This window comes from Bos grunniens, chromosome 13 (genome assembly GCF_055505025.1).
Source record: "Bos grunniens cultivar Pamir isolate PY7600 chromosome 13, Bosgru_T2T1.0, whole genome shotgun sequence".
NCBI classification, from domain to species: Eukaryota; Metazoa; Chordata; class Mammalia; order Artiodactyla; family Bovidae; genus Bos; species Bos grunniens.
In genome coordinates this window covers 22,416,800-22,432,297 of record NC_141177.1, presented here as the reverse complement: position 1 = coordinate 22,432,297, position 15,498 = coordinate 22,416,800, and the positions used below count along the sequence as shown (strand labels likewise).

Genomic DNA, 15,498 nt, shown 5'->3' with positions numbered 1-15,498 from the left:
CTGGGCAAATCCTGTGGCCTGAATTATTGATGGATGAATTCATCAGGCACACTGCCTTCACCCATCCACTCAGGTCATGTCCAGCTTCTGAAAAACAGAGCCTGAAACTGTACACCATCTGCCCAGAACTAAGTCACTCTGGGAAAAACTTCTTAGCCTTCTTTGTAGCTGAAATATTAGAAAAAGCAGAGACTTTGGAGCCCTCTAGACCAGACTTCACGTCTCTCCTCTTCCTCTGCTGAACTGTGTGACTTGGCTGGCTAGTTTATCTTTGTGAGCCTGCTTCATCATCTGCAAAATGGGACTAATCGTATCTCAGCAGTGTTACTGAGATCAAACAAAACAGTCTTAAAGTTACTAGTACAGTGCCTGGCACTAATTAGGCAAACAACTCTATTATTCAATTTTTTTAGTGTGACTCCTTGCCTTTGTCTCCTCTCACTATGAACCCTATACTCCAACCCCACCTCACCACCTGTCCAGCTTTGACCCAGGCTGTTTGATTTTTACACTATCTGTATCACTAATCAACTTACTGCTCTAAATCTACTATTTTTGCCAGCTCTGTGATAATGGAGCTGGACCCTGTCAATATTTCTCCCTTAGCATCTGACATGTTAAGTCTTTTCAGTAGAGTGTGCTAGAGGAATACTGGAAGAGAATAGATCTTCCCTTCCTGGCTCGAGGTTGGCTCACTTCCTGGGTTCCTGGAGAGCATGCTCTTTTCCCACTGCTTGGTCCAGAGTTTCTCTGGTGCTTGGTGCCTGCAGGGTGCAGCTTTCTTCAGTTTATCTGCCACCTACTTTCTCCAGCTCTTAACTAGGGCATCAGAAGCAGCGCCAGGAACCTCAAACAGTCCAGGCATGCACCCAAGCCCGAGGCATTCCTCTCCACACCCTCTCCTCACCTCTGAACACACATGACACTGGGACCCCCACAGGCCTGGCCACCAGCAAAGCAAGCCTCCTGACCTTTGTCCCCTGGAACCGGCTGGAACCACTCTGGCCCAAGCCATATACAAAAATTCACTAGATTCCTAAAGAGAGAGGTCTCTCTAAATTATTAATCGCTCTTAACATGCTATATAACATATAACTACACAGTTACATCGATTTTTATTTTTATTCATTTAATTTATTGTCCTCCCAACACCCCCTCCCACCACACTAAAAATGCAAGCTTCATGAGAGCAGGGGCTGACTTTTGCCTATTTTGTTCCCTTCTGTGTCTCCAGAGCCTAGGACAGTGCCTGTAATGTAATGGGATACTCAGTATTTAAGGAATGAGGGGATGATTAAATATTGGATGAATGCATGCATGTGTAAACAAATCGTTAGTTATTAGGAATTTCGGGGAGTGGGGCATCCCGGGATTAAGGAGATTGACTGGGAATGGAGAATGGGGTCCTCGGGTCTCCCTCGGAGTGGATGCCCCCTGCAGTGGTCCAGCGCTACTTTCCCTACCACCAGCATGTTGCTTAGCAACCGGCCTCCTGGCCCTCCGCCTCCGCTAGAGGGCGCGCGGGCGTGGAGACATGAACGCGCACGCGTGCGCGGCGCGGGCCGGCGAGGGAGGCACGTCACTTCCTGTTTCTTTAGGGGAACGTGGCTTTCCCCACAGCGCCGTATCTTTCTGTCTGCGTCTCCGCTGCAGCGGCTGGAGCTGGAGTCGGACCCCGAGCGCAGCTTCGCCATGGACTCGGCCGTCAGCGACCCGCATAACGGCAGCGCCGAGGCAGGCGGCCCAACCAACGGCACGACGCGGCCACCTTCCACGCCAGAGGGCATCGCGCTGGCCTACGGCAGCCTCCTGCTCATGGCGCTACTGCCCATCTTCTTCGGCGCCCTGCGTTCCGTGCGCTGCGCCCGCGGCAAGGTAGGGTCCGCGGCAAAACCGGGCGCTGTCCACCTCCCACCCTGACACGGCTGACACGGACCCTCCCCCTACCCCCGCTCTAGACGGGACAGACACCTCTTCTGTCCGGACACTGGCCCTTCCCATTATCGCCCACCACGGCTTCCCCACGCCAGGTTCACATCCCGGGGCTGACCTTAGGTGCCTGAGGATGTGGGCACCCATCCGCGAACCAGGTTCCCGAACTGACCCCTTCCTCAAATAGGGACTGCGCCCTCCCTCTGTGCGTCGTGCTGGAAGCACCGTTGGCAGACCCTCACACTATGATTGAGCACTGTTTCGAGCCTCCTGGTCCCGGCCAGACCAGCTTCACCCTCGGCTCTCGCTGCTCATTCCACCTGGGACACTCGCCGCATCCCAGGCTCTGGGTCAGCATCCCTCTGTACCTGCTGGGTCGCTGGTCCTAACACCTCCTGAATGGTACAGTCTCTTGTCATTCCTCACCCTACCCCCCTCCCCGGGTAAGTTCTGGAACCCAGGCTCTCACACCTGTCCGGCTGGAATCTGTGACCCATAGAGTCTTGCCCCACCTCAAAAAAAAAAAAAAAGTAACACAGAAATATTAACTCCTAGAACCCCTAGCTCAGGCCCCAGTTTTTTTGTATCACTTTGTGGAACCAGTTCCAGTCAGCCAGCTCCTCAAAACTTGGCACTTTGGTGCCTCTCTTTTTTAACCAGTCATAGACCCCAAGTTTGCTGGTTTCCTCTTCCCTGCCTAACACCCAAGCTTGGACCTATCCTAGCCTGAGTCCAGATGCTATTCCTAACCCTGTTCCCACCCAAGACCCTGACCCTACCTCAAAGTAGCTCCTCTCTTCATGCCCCTTAAGACAGTCCTTCCACCAAATTGGAGTAACTCAGCTGAGTTAGTGAGCTGCCATTGGCCTCTCTTGTAAGACTGGGCCAGACTCCATCCCTGGTCTTCAACATCTGTCCCGTTGTATACCTAAGAGGATCCCAGGGCCTTCCACCTCCAGACTTCCTCCTTCCCACCCTCCTTCTCTATAAGAAGCTCTTTCTAGCCTTTTACGCCAATGGCTTCTCACTTCCTGTCAGCCTGTCAGTCGTCCTCCAGCTCCTGATCTGCGCGGGCTCCCTGCTGTTCCTCCCCACGCAAACCTGAAGTTGAACCTTAGCGGAAGCTCTCTTGCCCAAGGAGGGCAGACCCACAAAACAGCTGCCGCTTTTGAAACTGCTCTAACCCAGGTTCTCGAAACATTACCCAACTTGAGCAGTGACTGGGGCCTGCCACCTTTCTTTCCCAAGATCGGAGAACTTGCTGCTGGTTCCCTCTAGGTCAAATGCAGAGGGGATTGGTCAGGCAGGGCTTAGATGGCCCCGTTTGCCTTATTGTTCTGCCTGTTCTAAGCAGAGTTCAGGTGGCTTTCAGCCTCCCTGTCATGCCATACACGCAAACACTTGGTGCAGGGAGAAATTCTGAAATAGATCAGGACAAAGGAGGTTAAGGGCAGCATGGAATGAGCTAGGCACTTGATGTGAGGGGCTCCCCAAACTTGAGTAATTCTCCATAGCACCTTCTACACATGGATTACTAATCTCTTTAGAAAACATCTTCCAAACAACAGAATTTCCTGAACCTCCACTGTTGTCCAGGACAGAGGAATGCTGCAAAGATGAGTGGGTCAGAGCCCTATCACCACGGAGTTTGGGTGTGTGGATGAGCGAGGAATAACTAGATCTGAGATTGTAATACAAGTAGTGCTGCTGGGTTTAGGGAGAAGATTGAGCGCGCCTGGGGCTGGGCAGGGCAGCTTTGTGCTGGAGGTGGACTCGAGCCTTCATGTAGAGGTTGAATTTCAGCCAGAAGACATTCGAAGCAAAGGAAACTAGCGAAGTAGCTGCACACGGCAGTTCAGGAGTTGGTGGAAGGTCTGGAGTGGCTGGAGCAGAGGGTAATAGAAGAGAGCTTTAGATCTACTGTAGCATCTAAATACCTCTCCCCAGCATCTCCTGAGAGACAGGTGGACTTGAAGACTGTATGGAATTACAAACAGCTTGACCATTAGTAGCCTCCAATCACCAGGGTATCCTAAAGCTTACAAACCTTCACTCTGATTCTCCCAGCTACTGACTGAGGCAGGCAGAGCCAGTTTTATTATTACCATTGTATAGAGAAACTGGGAGGCAAAGAAAGGATTTCTCTGCCAGGTAGGGGCAGAACCAGATGTTCCTAGTCCTGGGCTCTCTCCTGGATGCAGTTGCCTGCATCACACAAGTGGCATTTTGGCCTGGGGAGAGGAGAGGCTAAATGACTCCCGTTTTCTACCCTGAGTCATGTTTCTGTGATCATTTGGCAAGGGGAGAAAAGTTAGCTTGGGGGCCCAGGAATTTTGATTTCACAGTAGGGTTGGACCCCCACCGCCAGCTGAGAGAGAGCATGTGAGGACAGAATTCTCCCTGGAGCCAAGTTGTCCGTGACAGAGTGAGTTGTGAAATCGTGGGAGGAGAAGGTGAAGCGTCCTGGAGTGTGTTGGGAGGAAGTAGCCATGGGCGGAGCCATCCAAGAGCAGTGCCTATCCCTGTCTGAGACCTGTGTTCCCAAAAGGGAGCAGGTCCCAGGAACAGCTACTCATCAGATTGATTCAAAGGCCTTTGGCTGGTAACTCAGAGGAGGCCCCCAGCCAGCCGGACTGGGCTCCTGCTCTATGCCAGGCCCTGGCTGGCTACCAGGAGTGCCGGACGAAGAGGCCAAGCCTTGCCCTCACAGAGCTCAGTCCCCAACGAGAAATAGCCACGTGACCAGCTGACTGCTCAAGGAGGCCGCCATGATCTTTGCCAGGGTGGGCAAGAGCTCAGCGGGCAGGACATGAAAGGGAGATGTAGGACCACAGGTGTGTTCTGGGAGGCGGTGAGCAGTTTGATGCGAGTCCAGTACAGGTGCTGGGGTGAGGTAACAAGAAGATGCTCCAGAAACCTGCAGCCTTTCTGAGGTAGGGAATCCGGAAGGCAATACAACAGCCAATCTTCATAGCCACTACATGTTTTGTGTTTGCAAAAGTTCAAGCAACACAGAAGCATGAAGGAAATCCCCGCCCCATACCACTTCCTTGGAAGTACCCAGTGAGCTGTTTGGTGTGCGTCCTTCCCCATCTTTTTCTGTGCGTATACAGACATGTACGTGCCCGTGTATGTATACATATGTAAATTTATGTTTATAAAAATGAGATTTTGCAGTACATACTGCTCTGCAACCTGATTCTTCTTTTTTTTTTCCAAAGCAGTATGTCTTGGTCATTCCCGTGTGTCAGTACATGTAGACCTATCGTATTGTTTTATGGTGGGGAGGGTAGGTTATGCACACCCGTGGTATAGAATTCCAGAAGGACTGAGCAAAATCTCCCTCCCACCCCAGCTGCCCAGTTTCCCTCCCCAGGGGCATCCCCTACTGCCTTTTTCTTGGATATCCATCAAGAGGTGTCTGTGCCTTTGCAAGTAAATAAGCACATGCTTCCCCCACCTTTGCTATATAACTGTTGCATTTTGTTATTTCTGTGGTTTAGTCGCTCAGTGGTGTCCGAATCTTTGAGACCCAATGGACTGTAGCCCACCAGACTTCTCCATGGGATTTTCCAGGCAGGAATATTAGAGTGGGTTGCCATTTCCTTTTCCAGGGAATCTTCCCAACCCGGGGATCGAACCCATGGCTCCTGGCGTGTCTCCTGCATTCCAAGCAGATTTGTTACTGGGGAAGCGCACATTTTGTTGTAGACACACTCTTTTTTGCACCTTGCTGTCTCCACCACTTAATATGCTTCAAATCTAAGACACCAGTACCCATGGAGAAGTTCTGTTCTTTAATAGCTGTATGGTGTCCCCCTGTACCCCACAGCCATGATTCTCAAAGTGTAATCCCTGTACCAGGAGAAGGCAATGGCACCCCACTCCAGTACTCCTGCCTGGAAAATCCCATGGACGGAGGAGCCTGGAAGGCTGCAGTCCATGGGGTCACTGAGGGTCGGACACGACTGAGCGACTTCTTTCACTTTTCACTTTCATGCACTGGAGAAGGAAATGGCAACCCACTCCAGTGTTCTTGCCTGGAGAATCCCAGGGACGGGGGAGCCTGGTGGGCTGCCGTCTATGGGGTCACACAGAGTCGGACACGACTGAAGCGACTTAGCAGCAATCCCTGTACCAGCAGCATCAGCATCACCTGGAAACTTGTTAGAAACACGTATCTGTTCACAAGCCCTACTGCCAATTCTGACATGTGCTCAAGTGTGAGGACCCCTAATTTGGAGTCCTCCCCTGGTCAGTTAGTTTGTGTCAATCTTCTGCTATCATAAGCCATGCTGAAATTAATCTCATTATACATTTGTTACTTCACGCTTCTCTGTGTATTTGTAGGATAGATTCCTTGAAATCGATTTGCTGGGTCAGAGGCTCTGTGCATGTTTAATTTAGATGGATTTCATCAAATTATCTAGTGCAGAGGTTGTACCAGTTGATAACTCCCACCCTCAGTGACCTTGATTCTCATTTAATGGCTGCTTGGTAGTCCATTCTCCAGAGGTTTCTGAGCTGTTGTGTGATGCGATCAGGTCCTTCAGAAAGAGCTCCTAATAGAGGAGGGGGCAGGCAGGAAGGGGGCTGGTGAGGTGGTGCTCATGGAGCCTGCAGTGGAGGGTGAAGGACTCGGGTGGGGGTAGTTTGGGAGATGCTTGGGTGAGTGAGTGCACGTGCAGTGAGGAGAGGAGACCTGGGGTGCCAGAATGGTCCGTGAATCCCAGATCCTTTGTAGGGCATGGCCTGGAAGCAGAACTCCCAGAGCTCCAGCAGAGCCAACGACTTCGATGAAGTTGGCATCCTTCTTCCTTTGCTGCTTTTGCTTCCGCTCTGATAACTAAGCGTCCACAGTGTCACTGGAAGCTAAATTTATTTCTGCTCTTTCTGTCAGCTCCCAGCCACTCAAACCCACCCCAGGAGCCATTGCATTTGCATACGAACATCTAGTTTAAAAATCTAAATTGAATCAGTGGAGAATCTGGCCAACTTCTAGTATTTTTGTAACTACAGAGATTCTGTTGCTGTCAGGATTCTGTTCCTCAGAAAGGTCACAGGCCCCCTGAGCATTTTGACATAACTTGGCAGCAGAAATTTCCAGATAGGAAAGGCAGAGGACTTCTAGGGGGTGATAGCCAAGAGTCTGGGCTCTGGAACCAGACTGCCTCAGCATGCCTCCTGGCTCTGCCACTTGGCCAGCTGTGTGACCTTAGAGCGAGTTACATCACCTCTCTGAGCCTCGGTTTCCTTATCTGTAAAATGGAGGTATTAAAAGTCCCTGCTGCCTGGGGTTATTGTGAGGATGAAATCATGTAAAGTACCTAGAATGCTTGGCACCTAGAAAGCCCTCAGTAAATGCTCCCGTGTTACCATCCTGGTCAGTCAGATTTTAAGTCTTCCGTGCTGACTCAACATTGCACGTGGGGTGTTTCTAACAGTCACCCACAGAAGACCGGATTTAACTGTGTGGTGGAGCATCTGTCCAACCTGGTTTGCCATCAAATAATACTGAGCCTCTTCCCACCCAGGATCCTGGGCTGAATTGAAGTGAATGTGTGGAAATGAGCAGTCACTCTGGTTTGCAGGTGATGCCAGAGTCTGTGGGTCCTTTCACACCACGTGCCCTGCATCTGCAAGTCCCTCTGCCTGTAAATGCTTCCCTTCCTTGTACACAAAGCAGACTCCTCAACTCAGTCAGCATTTATCTGGCTCCTGCTGCATCCAGACCCTGTGCTTGGCCTTCACAGCTTTGCTTAAGTAATACCTGCTCTAACCACCTCTGACACTCCCTGCTTCCTTGCAGAAGTAGTATCCTGTCCACTTTCACGTGACTCCCTTGTACATAATAATGATAGTTTGTACAACTTGTGGGAAGCTCAAGGCACAACACTTAAGTACTTCCAATGCAAAAATTATTGAATCCTGGCGACCCGTTTTACAGCTGAGGAAATTGAGGCTCTGAGAAAGAAAATAACTTGCCCAAGGTCCCACCGCTGGGAAGAAGCAGAGCTGGCAATGGGGCTGGGCCCGCTGACGTCAGAGCCCTCCTTCCACCACGGGCTGCTCGTGCCACGTATCGAGGCAGTTCTACCACGGGTCACGCTACCCGGGGATATTCTGTTTACACGTCAAAGCCTTGGCCTGCCTGCCTGTGAACACTTTTAGAGTCGGGAGCTCATTTAGTTTTGTGCCCACCCTGCTGCTACACAGGAAATACAGTGACTGTGTGGAGGTCCACTGAGAGGGCCATGAATTTGCCCACACCCTACCACACAGTGCTGCCAAATGCAGAAATCAAGGGCTGGGAGGAAGGAAGGAAGATGGGCCTACCTCTCCATGTCATTATTGCTCATCTGCTCCTAGTGGAGCTGCCAGAGAGTGACTCACACAGCTACCTGGTCCTTCCAGGGGGGAGGATCTCCCTCAGCCCTGCCTGGGCTGCAGGGCTGTAATGTAGCCATACCTATGTTGGGATTTGGCTTAGGGCCTCCCACCTGCCCCTCCCTGATAATCACAGCTCCTTGGACAGCCACAGTACTTGACAGTTTGCCAGGCTCTTGGACATCTCATTTGATTTAAGCCTCTTGGCCCTTTTAAGTGAAGTCGCTCAGTCGTGTCTGACTCTTTGTGACCCCATGGACTGTAGCCCACCAGACTCCTCCATCCATGGAATTTTCTAGGCAAGAGTACTGGAGTGGGTTGCCATTTCCTTCTCCAGGGGATCTTCCCAACTCAGAGATCGAACCCAGGTCTCCCACCTTGCAGGCAGGCCCTTTCCCTGGTCTGAGCCACCAGGGAAGGCTATAGACATTGTCGGTCTGTTTGACAGATAAGTGAACAGGCTTAGAGAGCACACGATCTGCCTGAGTCACCCAGCAAGCCATTGTTAGGGTGGTCACTCTAGGGGCATCGTCGTGCAGTAACGGTTGCTGGGTCCTTGTGGACTGTGAGCACAGAAGTGGGTGGGGAGCCTCGTGGTCCTGAAAGCTTTTGACCTTTAGATTTATATTTAAAATGTTTTTTAATATAAATTTAAACAGAATTATTGGAGAAGAAAATGGCAACCCACTCCAGTATTCTTGCCTGGAAAATCCCACGTCAGAGGAGCCTGGTGGGCTACAGTTCATGGGGCTGCACAGAGTCAAACACGCCTTAACGACTAAACAACAACCAGAATTACACCAATATAGATTTTCATTAGGAAATCTTTTTGTCATGAATTCCATGGAGCTGATTTAACTTTCTGTGTTGTACTGTTAATTCCATTTCCTTTTTTTTTTTTTTTATTTTAATAATACTGAAGTGATTTTGCTTGCATTCAGTTGTTTCATGTAAGTATTTATCCTCCGTCAGCTCTATACCCAGATCCCATTCCTGCTATCTGCCATTGTGAGTTTAACTGTGGCTTGTACTCTGACCAGATTCATTTTCCCAGTCACTTGAGTCTGAGTTTTGTCAAGATTTGCTTCTCCTTGCAGTTGTTGTCTTCCCAATGCTCAGTTTTAACCATTGTTAGTTTTGTTTTGTGGTTGGTCTGTTTCCACTTAGAATATTCACTACCTACTGAATAAAAGACTGGCTATCTTGACACCTCAGCTAATCTGTAAGGAAACTGGAAGTAGCCCTCATGAGGCCGAGGGCTGCTCTCCTGTCGCCAGTGTCCAGTGTTTTCTCTTGCAGTTGTTAGGTACCCACTGCTTCTGCCGCACACGCACTGGGTCCTCCAGGACTGTCCCTGTCGGGGTCCCGGTCTCGTCAATAGCAAGTCGGTGGGATCAGAGCATCCTGCCCCGGGGTGGATAGACCATAGCCCTGGCAGAGGGAACAGCACTAGCAAAGCCTTGAGTCAGGAAAACATGGGGACCCCTGAGGCACCTCAGTGACCAGGCATAAAGCGGGGAGATGAATGAGCTGTCGTGGCACCAAGTTCCCACCAGTGTCCAACCCTTGCAGGCCAGAACCAGTCCCCTCTCAGCACGGCCTTTTTTCATCTAGAACGCCTCGGACATGCCCGAGACGATCACCAGTCGGGACGCCGCCCGGTTCCCCATCATCGCCAGCTGCACGCTCTTGGGACTCTACCTCTTTTTCAAAGTAAGTCCTTTGTCACCTGGTGTGTCATTTGGTTTAAATATTTTATTTTGTTCTGTTTTTCCCATCACAGGAGGCATGCATGTTCATTTATAGAAAATAAAGAGCAGGAAAAGTAATAACAATTCACCCCTCGCCCCCCTTCCCTGCTGTGATGTCGGGGGGCTCCTTCCCACCAGACTTTACTTCCCTTCTCCGTGGAGCTTTCTGTTCTGTTCTGGTTTCTGTTTTTGTACTCTCCTGTTGGGGTGGGGTATAGCTGTGTCTCGGACATACCTCTACCATACTAATTGCTTTTCTTTTTTTTTTTTTAATTTATCGAGGTTTATTTTCCCAATAAAAGTTACACAGGCTCAGTGTTGAAAACCTGGAAAACACAGAAAAGTAAAAAGGGGAAAACAGCAGCCATCCAAAACCCCCCTGCCAGAGACAGTCACAGAGCCCCTTTGGAGGTGTGTCCTTCCCCTGCTGCTCCCGTGCATGGTTCCTCCGTAGCTGTGACCACGTGGCGTGTTCAGTCCTGTAGCCGCTTCCCTCACTTCACATTGATAGCATCATAAGCATTTTCTCATGTACTGCAGACTCACAAACTTTTTATCTTAGTCTAACATGTACTGTTTTCTGATGACAAAAGTAATTTATGCAGAAAACAGAGAGGAGAAAAACACGCAGGTCATCACCATTAGCACCTTGGCATATCTCCTCTCAGACTTTTCATAAGCATGTTTTTAACGTAATTATAGTCATTTTATCACTTTTTTTTTTTAAATAACACAGTACAAGCACTTTTTTCCTGGTCATTGAAAACTTTTCAAGGACTTTTTTTTTTCTTTGCCACCCTTCGTGGCCTTCCCTGACCAGGGACTGAACCTGTGCTCCCTGCAGTGGACGTGCAAAGTCCTAACCACTGGGCCACAAGGAAAGTCCTTCCTTAAGGAACACTTTTCATTTACGTTTTAAAAACACATGTGTGTAGTTTAAAAAAAATTTTTGTTTCAATCTAAGAGGAGATGCAAATAAACCATAATACTCTCCCCAGCATAGTTTCTTGTGAGTTATTCCGTTATGCATAGATCCACATTTATGTAAAAATTTTCAAACAGCTATATATATATCAAACATACCGTTCTTTCCAGGGAGATATTTTTGTATGAGCACCATCAGCTCTGCCTCGTTCCCTGTAACAGCTGCCTGTGGTTCTGTTTCCCGGATGCACCCTGAGGGGGCATCCAGCGGTGGGAAGTCCCAGCACTGTAGCCGTGGGCATCGTCGTGGGCGCCTCAGCACAGTCACGTGTTGTCAGGTGTATCTGCAGTAGGACTGCCCGCTCAGACAGCATCTCCACGTGGCAATCGGAACAGACTGTGCCACATCCTTCTGATTTTACCAGTTTAAATGCCCTCCCAGCAGTTACGAGTGTGCTGGCTTCCCTGTACTCCCACCTACACCGAGCACCGTCAAAATCCTTGACTCTTACCAGTCTGTGGATGAGTCAAAAACAGCGCCTGTTCGCAGTTCCATCGCTCCCTCATTATTGGATCAGAACCACCCCTTTTAATGATTTCAGAATATCCCTCCCAAGCAGATACACCACGGCTGACTGACAGCATCCGCCTCACTTCACACAGAAAACGTAGTTGTGATTTTCACTCCTGTCAGTGAGAAGACATCAGGTCACATTAGGTGTTCACCGTTTTTCCTTTTCCTCTTTTCCTGGACCTCGGGAGAAGAGGTGGATTTCTCACGTGCTTTGGTTCACAGCACACCGCCATCAGCCATGCCGGGCTGCCCTGCTTGTTTTCTTCACCCCTGACGCCCATCTCCATCTTCCACCTTCATTTCCCTTCACCGGACGCACCTGCCCTCAGGCGTTTGTGTCGTTGGATGTGAGTCTTTTTCAAAGGCATATGGTCTGAGTGTATCTGTGTGTCTTTGGTGAGAGTCTTGTCTCCATACGTGGCACTGTGTCCCTTTCCCTTTCCCCTGTACTCTTGCGATCTCTCCGTGGCTCCGTGTACATGAGCGCGGTGCATCCGACTTGGCTTTTGGCAGATATTTCTCAAGTCTCTACTGTACTGAGTGCTAGGAATACACACCCAGGCCTTTGCCTCAGGACCATCTAATATTTTCAGTATTTAGGATTCTCTCCTTAGGTTAGATTCCCTAGAAAGGAATTTCTGGCAGCAGAGGGTGTGAACATTTTTATTTAAGGCTCCAGACACCTGTTGCTCAGCTTGTCCTCTCCAGGCAGGTAAGCCCCAGCCTGCCTTGCGCCAGAAGACACAGTGTCCATCCCCACCAAGTCACAAGAGTGTCATGTTGTGATTTCTGAAAGGCAGCTGCCTGGATAACACAGGCACCAGTTTCTTCCCAAATTCCAAACTGACCACTGGATATAGTTTGCATAACAGTGGCTCTCACTTTCTCACTAGGCCCCTTTCCTCCTCCTGGTTAGGGCACTGGAGTTTGTTGCATTTCTCAAGATCATAAAATTTACCTTATCGCACCTCATTTAAACCTGATTGCTTTGAGGCAGCTTATGAAAATTAAATCCAGTAGCATAAGGAAAATGAAGAAATTGGGGTAAAGGAGAAAAAAGAATAAAATAGTAGAAAGCAAGGAAGCTTTGGGTGAGGACCCTACCCAGACCCTGTGCTCTAGACTCTGCAGACTTGTGCTTCTGCCAGAAGTACCCCGGACACGGGTATAGCCCTGACTTCTAAAAGTTCAGAATTGGCGCACAATTCGTAGGCCACACAGTCAAGCTGACCAGAAACTCAAAGACATGGCCAGAGGGAAATTTCTTCCCCCGGCCCGTGTTGAAAGAGCACTGTGTAGTGGGGAAACACATCCTTGCGAGTTAACTCGGTCCACACGCCTGTGCGGGTCGGAGCGTTCGCCCTGTGCCCACTGATGTTCAGTCAGTCTACAAGTCTCTGTTGAGAACTCACACACAGGTGCTGTGCTGGGTGCTGGCACTGCAGTGGGGAAAACTGCTGGCCCACCCCTGCCCTCTAGGAGCTTGTTAAGTGGTGGAGACAGACACCAGTCTCGCAATCAGTAGGTAAACATGCAGTGAGAGTCCTAGGAAGCGCTGTGGAGTCGAGGCCTGTAGCACCAGAACAGCACGGAAGGACCCGCCCCTGCCCAAGCCCCCACCGCAGACAGCGGCCCCTTACCTGCCTTGCTGCTCAGCCGAGAACCCTAGACATGCCCTCCCCCCGCAGCCCGCAGCCCTGGGCACGTCCTGCTTCTCTAGCTCAGAGAGCTGGAGTCTGACCCCCTTCTCGCCATGTCCTCCATCCTCCCACACGCAGTGCCCTTCTCGCTGGGCTGTCACCTTGGACTTCTGCCCTGTGGGGTGTGCCTTCCCCACAACTGCAGAGGAATCCTCTCAGGCCATCAGACTAGGTCACAGCCTTGCCCTCAGCCCTGCAACACCAGCGTGTCTTACCCAGACGAAGCTAAAGCCTTTTTCACAGCTCTGCAGCTTCTGTCTCCCTCCTGCCGTCCCGGCCTCGTCTCCTGGCACTCTGCTTCCTCCCTCCGCTCCAGGCCTGCAGATCCTCACTGTTCCCTGCACACGGGCACACAAGGCCCCCTGGGGACCCTTCCCGCCGCCTCCAGGGCTCTTCCCCCAGACCTCCTCACAGCCGCTACCGTTCTGCCTTCAGATCTACTCCTAGGTGAAGTGTCGGAGGCTTTCCTGGGCCACCTGGGTGACAGTCCCACCCCACTCTGCTTACACTGCTGTGCTTTTCTTAGCACCCGTCTCCATCTGACAGTGTGTTACACTTTCATCTCTCGAGATTCTCCCCCTCTGGAGCCTGAACTCCGTGAGAGCAGGGGCTTTTCTGCCTATTCCAGCACTGAGCACGGCGTACGGCACGTAGCAGACAGTAAACATGAGCTGAAATAATGAAGGTCATGTCGAGGAAAGCTTCTCAGAAGCCCAAGTGAGGAGAAGAGAGCTTCCCAGACAGAGGGGCATGTGCGCGGGCCGCCCGCGGGTGGGAACATAGCACACCAAGGCCAGTGTGGCGCGAGCTGCAGCCAGAGAGGCCTGCGGTGGTCACCACGAGGACACGAGAAGCCAAGGAGAGGGTGTGGACTTGAGCAGGGAAGCTCAAGCAGGGAACCTGCTGAGAGGTGTTAAGCAGGGGAGCAAGGTGATCAGACAGGCGTTTAAACAGATCCAAGAACAGCCTTGTTTGACAGTCATCAGTGGCCCTGTGTCCCACTCCACAGCACATTATTTCCCCCCCAGTAAGAGGGCCTCATGCTAACAAAAGACAATATGATACTGTGTCCGTGGAGCCATATAACACAGCCTTTCTAAAGTCCAGAGTTAACAACATGTGACCACTGGCTCTGGAGCCCTGTGAGAGAGAATGTTCCTCAGGTTCACCCAAAATAAGACCCCGAAGCAGCTGTCAGGGCCTGCGTCAGAGCTTCAGGCATCGTTGTGGGAGAGGCGGCCCAGGAAAGGATGGAGAGGGGACGGGGTGCAGGTGACTCATAACCGGGTGGCCACCCACAGGCTCCCTCAGCCGTTGAGCAGAGAGGAGGAAGCTTGAAAGAGTTTGTTCTGGGGTTCAGACGGCTCTCTTGGGACTTTGAACATCAGGCTCCCCTCCCCTGTGTCTGCCCCCCCCACACACACCCCATTGCCTGTCTCCAAGTGGAGCCACCAAGGGCAAACCTACAGACTGCTTTAGTCAGTTCAGTTCAGTCACTCAGTTGTGTCCGACTCTTGGCGACCACTTGGGGAGGCATATCTGAGGGCTTGAGGGTCCTTCCCTTTTTCCTGTTGCCATAGAAACTGGAAGCCCCCCTTCCCAGTACCATTTGAGATTCTTCCTGACACTGTTCCCCATCTCCAGAGCGGGGAGACCATCTCCAGAAGAAAAGCAGGGAGTCTGGTTTCCTCATAGCCTCCAACAACCCTGACGTCCTGTTTCTCTTTGTATCTCTGCCTCAGATATTCTCCCAGGAGTACATCAACCTCTTGCTGTCCATGTATTTCTTCGTGCTGGGAATCCTGGCCCTGTCCCACACCATCAGGTCAGAAGGCATCTCTGCGACCTTTGAAGCAGCTTTCTCAAGAGCCAGTACAGGGTCTCGGATGAGAACATGACCTTTGGCGTCATTCAGAGCCAGGTTTGAGTCCTGGCTGTAAAAACCCAAGGGAACTTTTCCCCTGTGTTATACCGTGGGTGACCCTGCACAAGAACCGGAGCCTCTCTGGGCCCCGGTTTCTTTCCAAGGAAGGATAAGACTGTCCGGTGGGCGTTGGCCACCACAGTTGTTAGGGAAATTATCTGTGAACAGTAGTGTCGTGGTAGTTGTCACAGTACTGAAATGAGTGATGCCGGTGCCACCTGCTGCGTGTGGTGGCTGCTGCGCACGCGCTAAGCTGGCTTCTCACTTGTGGTCTCAGCTCATAAGAGAGCAAGGCAGTATTGAGAG

General features: G+C 50.9%; 1 protein-coding gene across 25 annotated transcripts in view; it reads left to right on the top strand.

Annotated features, from left to right (window-relative positions):
- The first annotated feature begins 1,588 nt into the window (after window positions 1–1,588).
- The window catches only part of HM13 (histocompatibility minor 13), a 38,922-nt gene continuing 25,012 nt past the window's right edge, over window positions 1,589–15,498 (top strand). For 14 of the 25 annotated variants that reach the window (XR_015139160.1, XR_015139161.1, XR_015139163.1 and 11 more), the window contains exons 1-3: window positions 1,589–1,875; window positions 9,934–10,032; window positions 15,011–15,093. Coding sequence is in view for 15 of the 25 variants with exons in the window: in XM_086332563.1 (XP_086188689.1) it covers window positions 1,693–1,875; window positions 9,934–10,032; window positions 15,011–15,093 (365 nt within the window). In the remaining 10 variants the exon portion in view is untranslated. Of the gene's footprint in view, window positions 1,876–9,891; window positions 10,033–10,352; window positions 10,482–15,010; window positions 15,094–15,498 lie in introns of all 25 variants that reach the window. The other 11 variants (XR_015139165.1, XM_086332570.1, XM_086332569.1 and 8 more) reach the window with 3 other exon arrangements.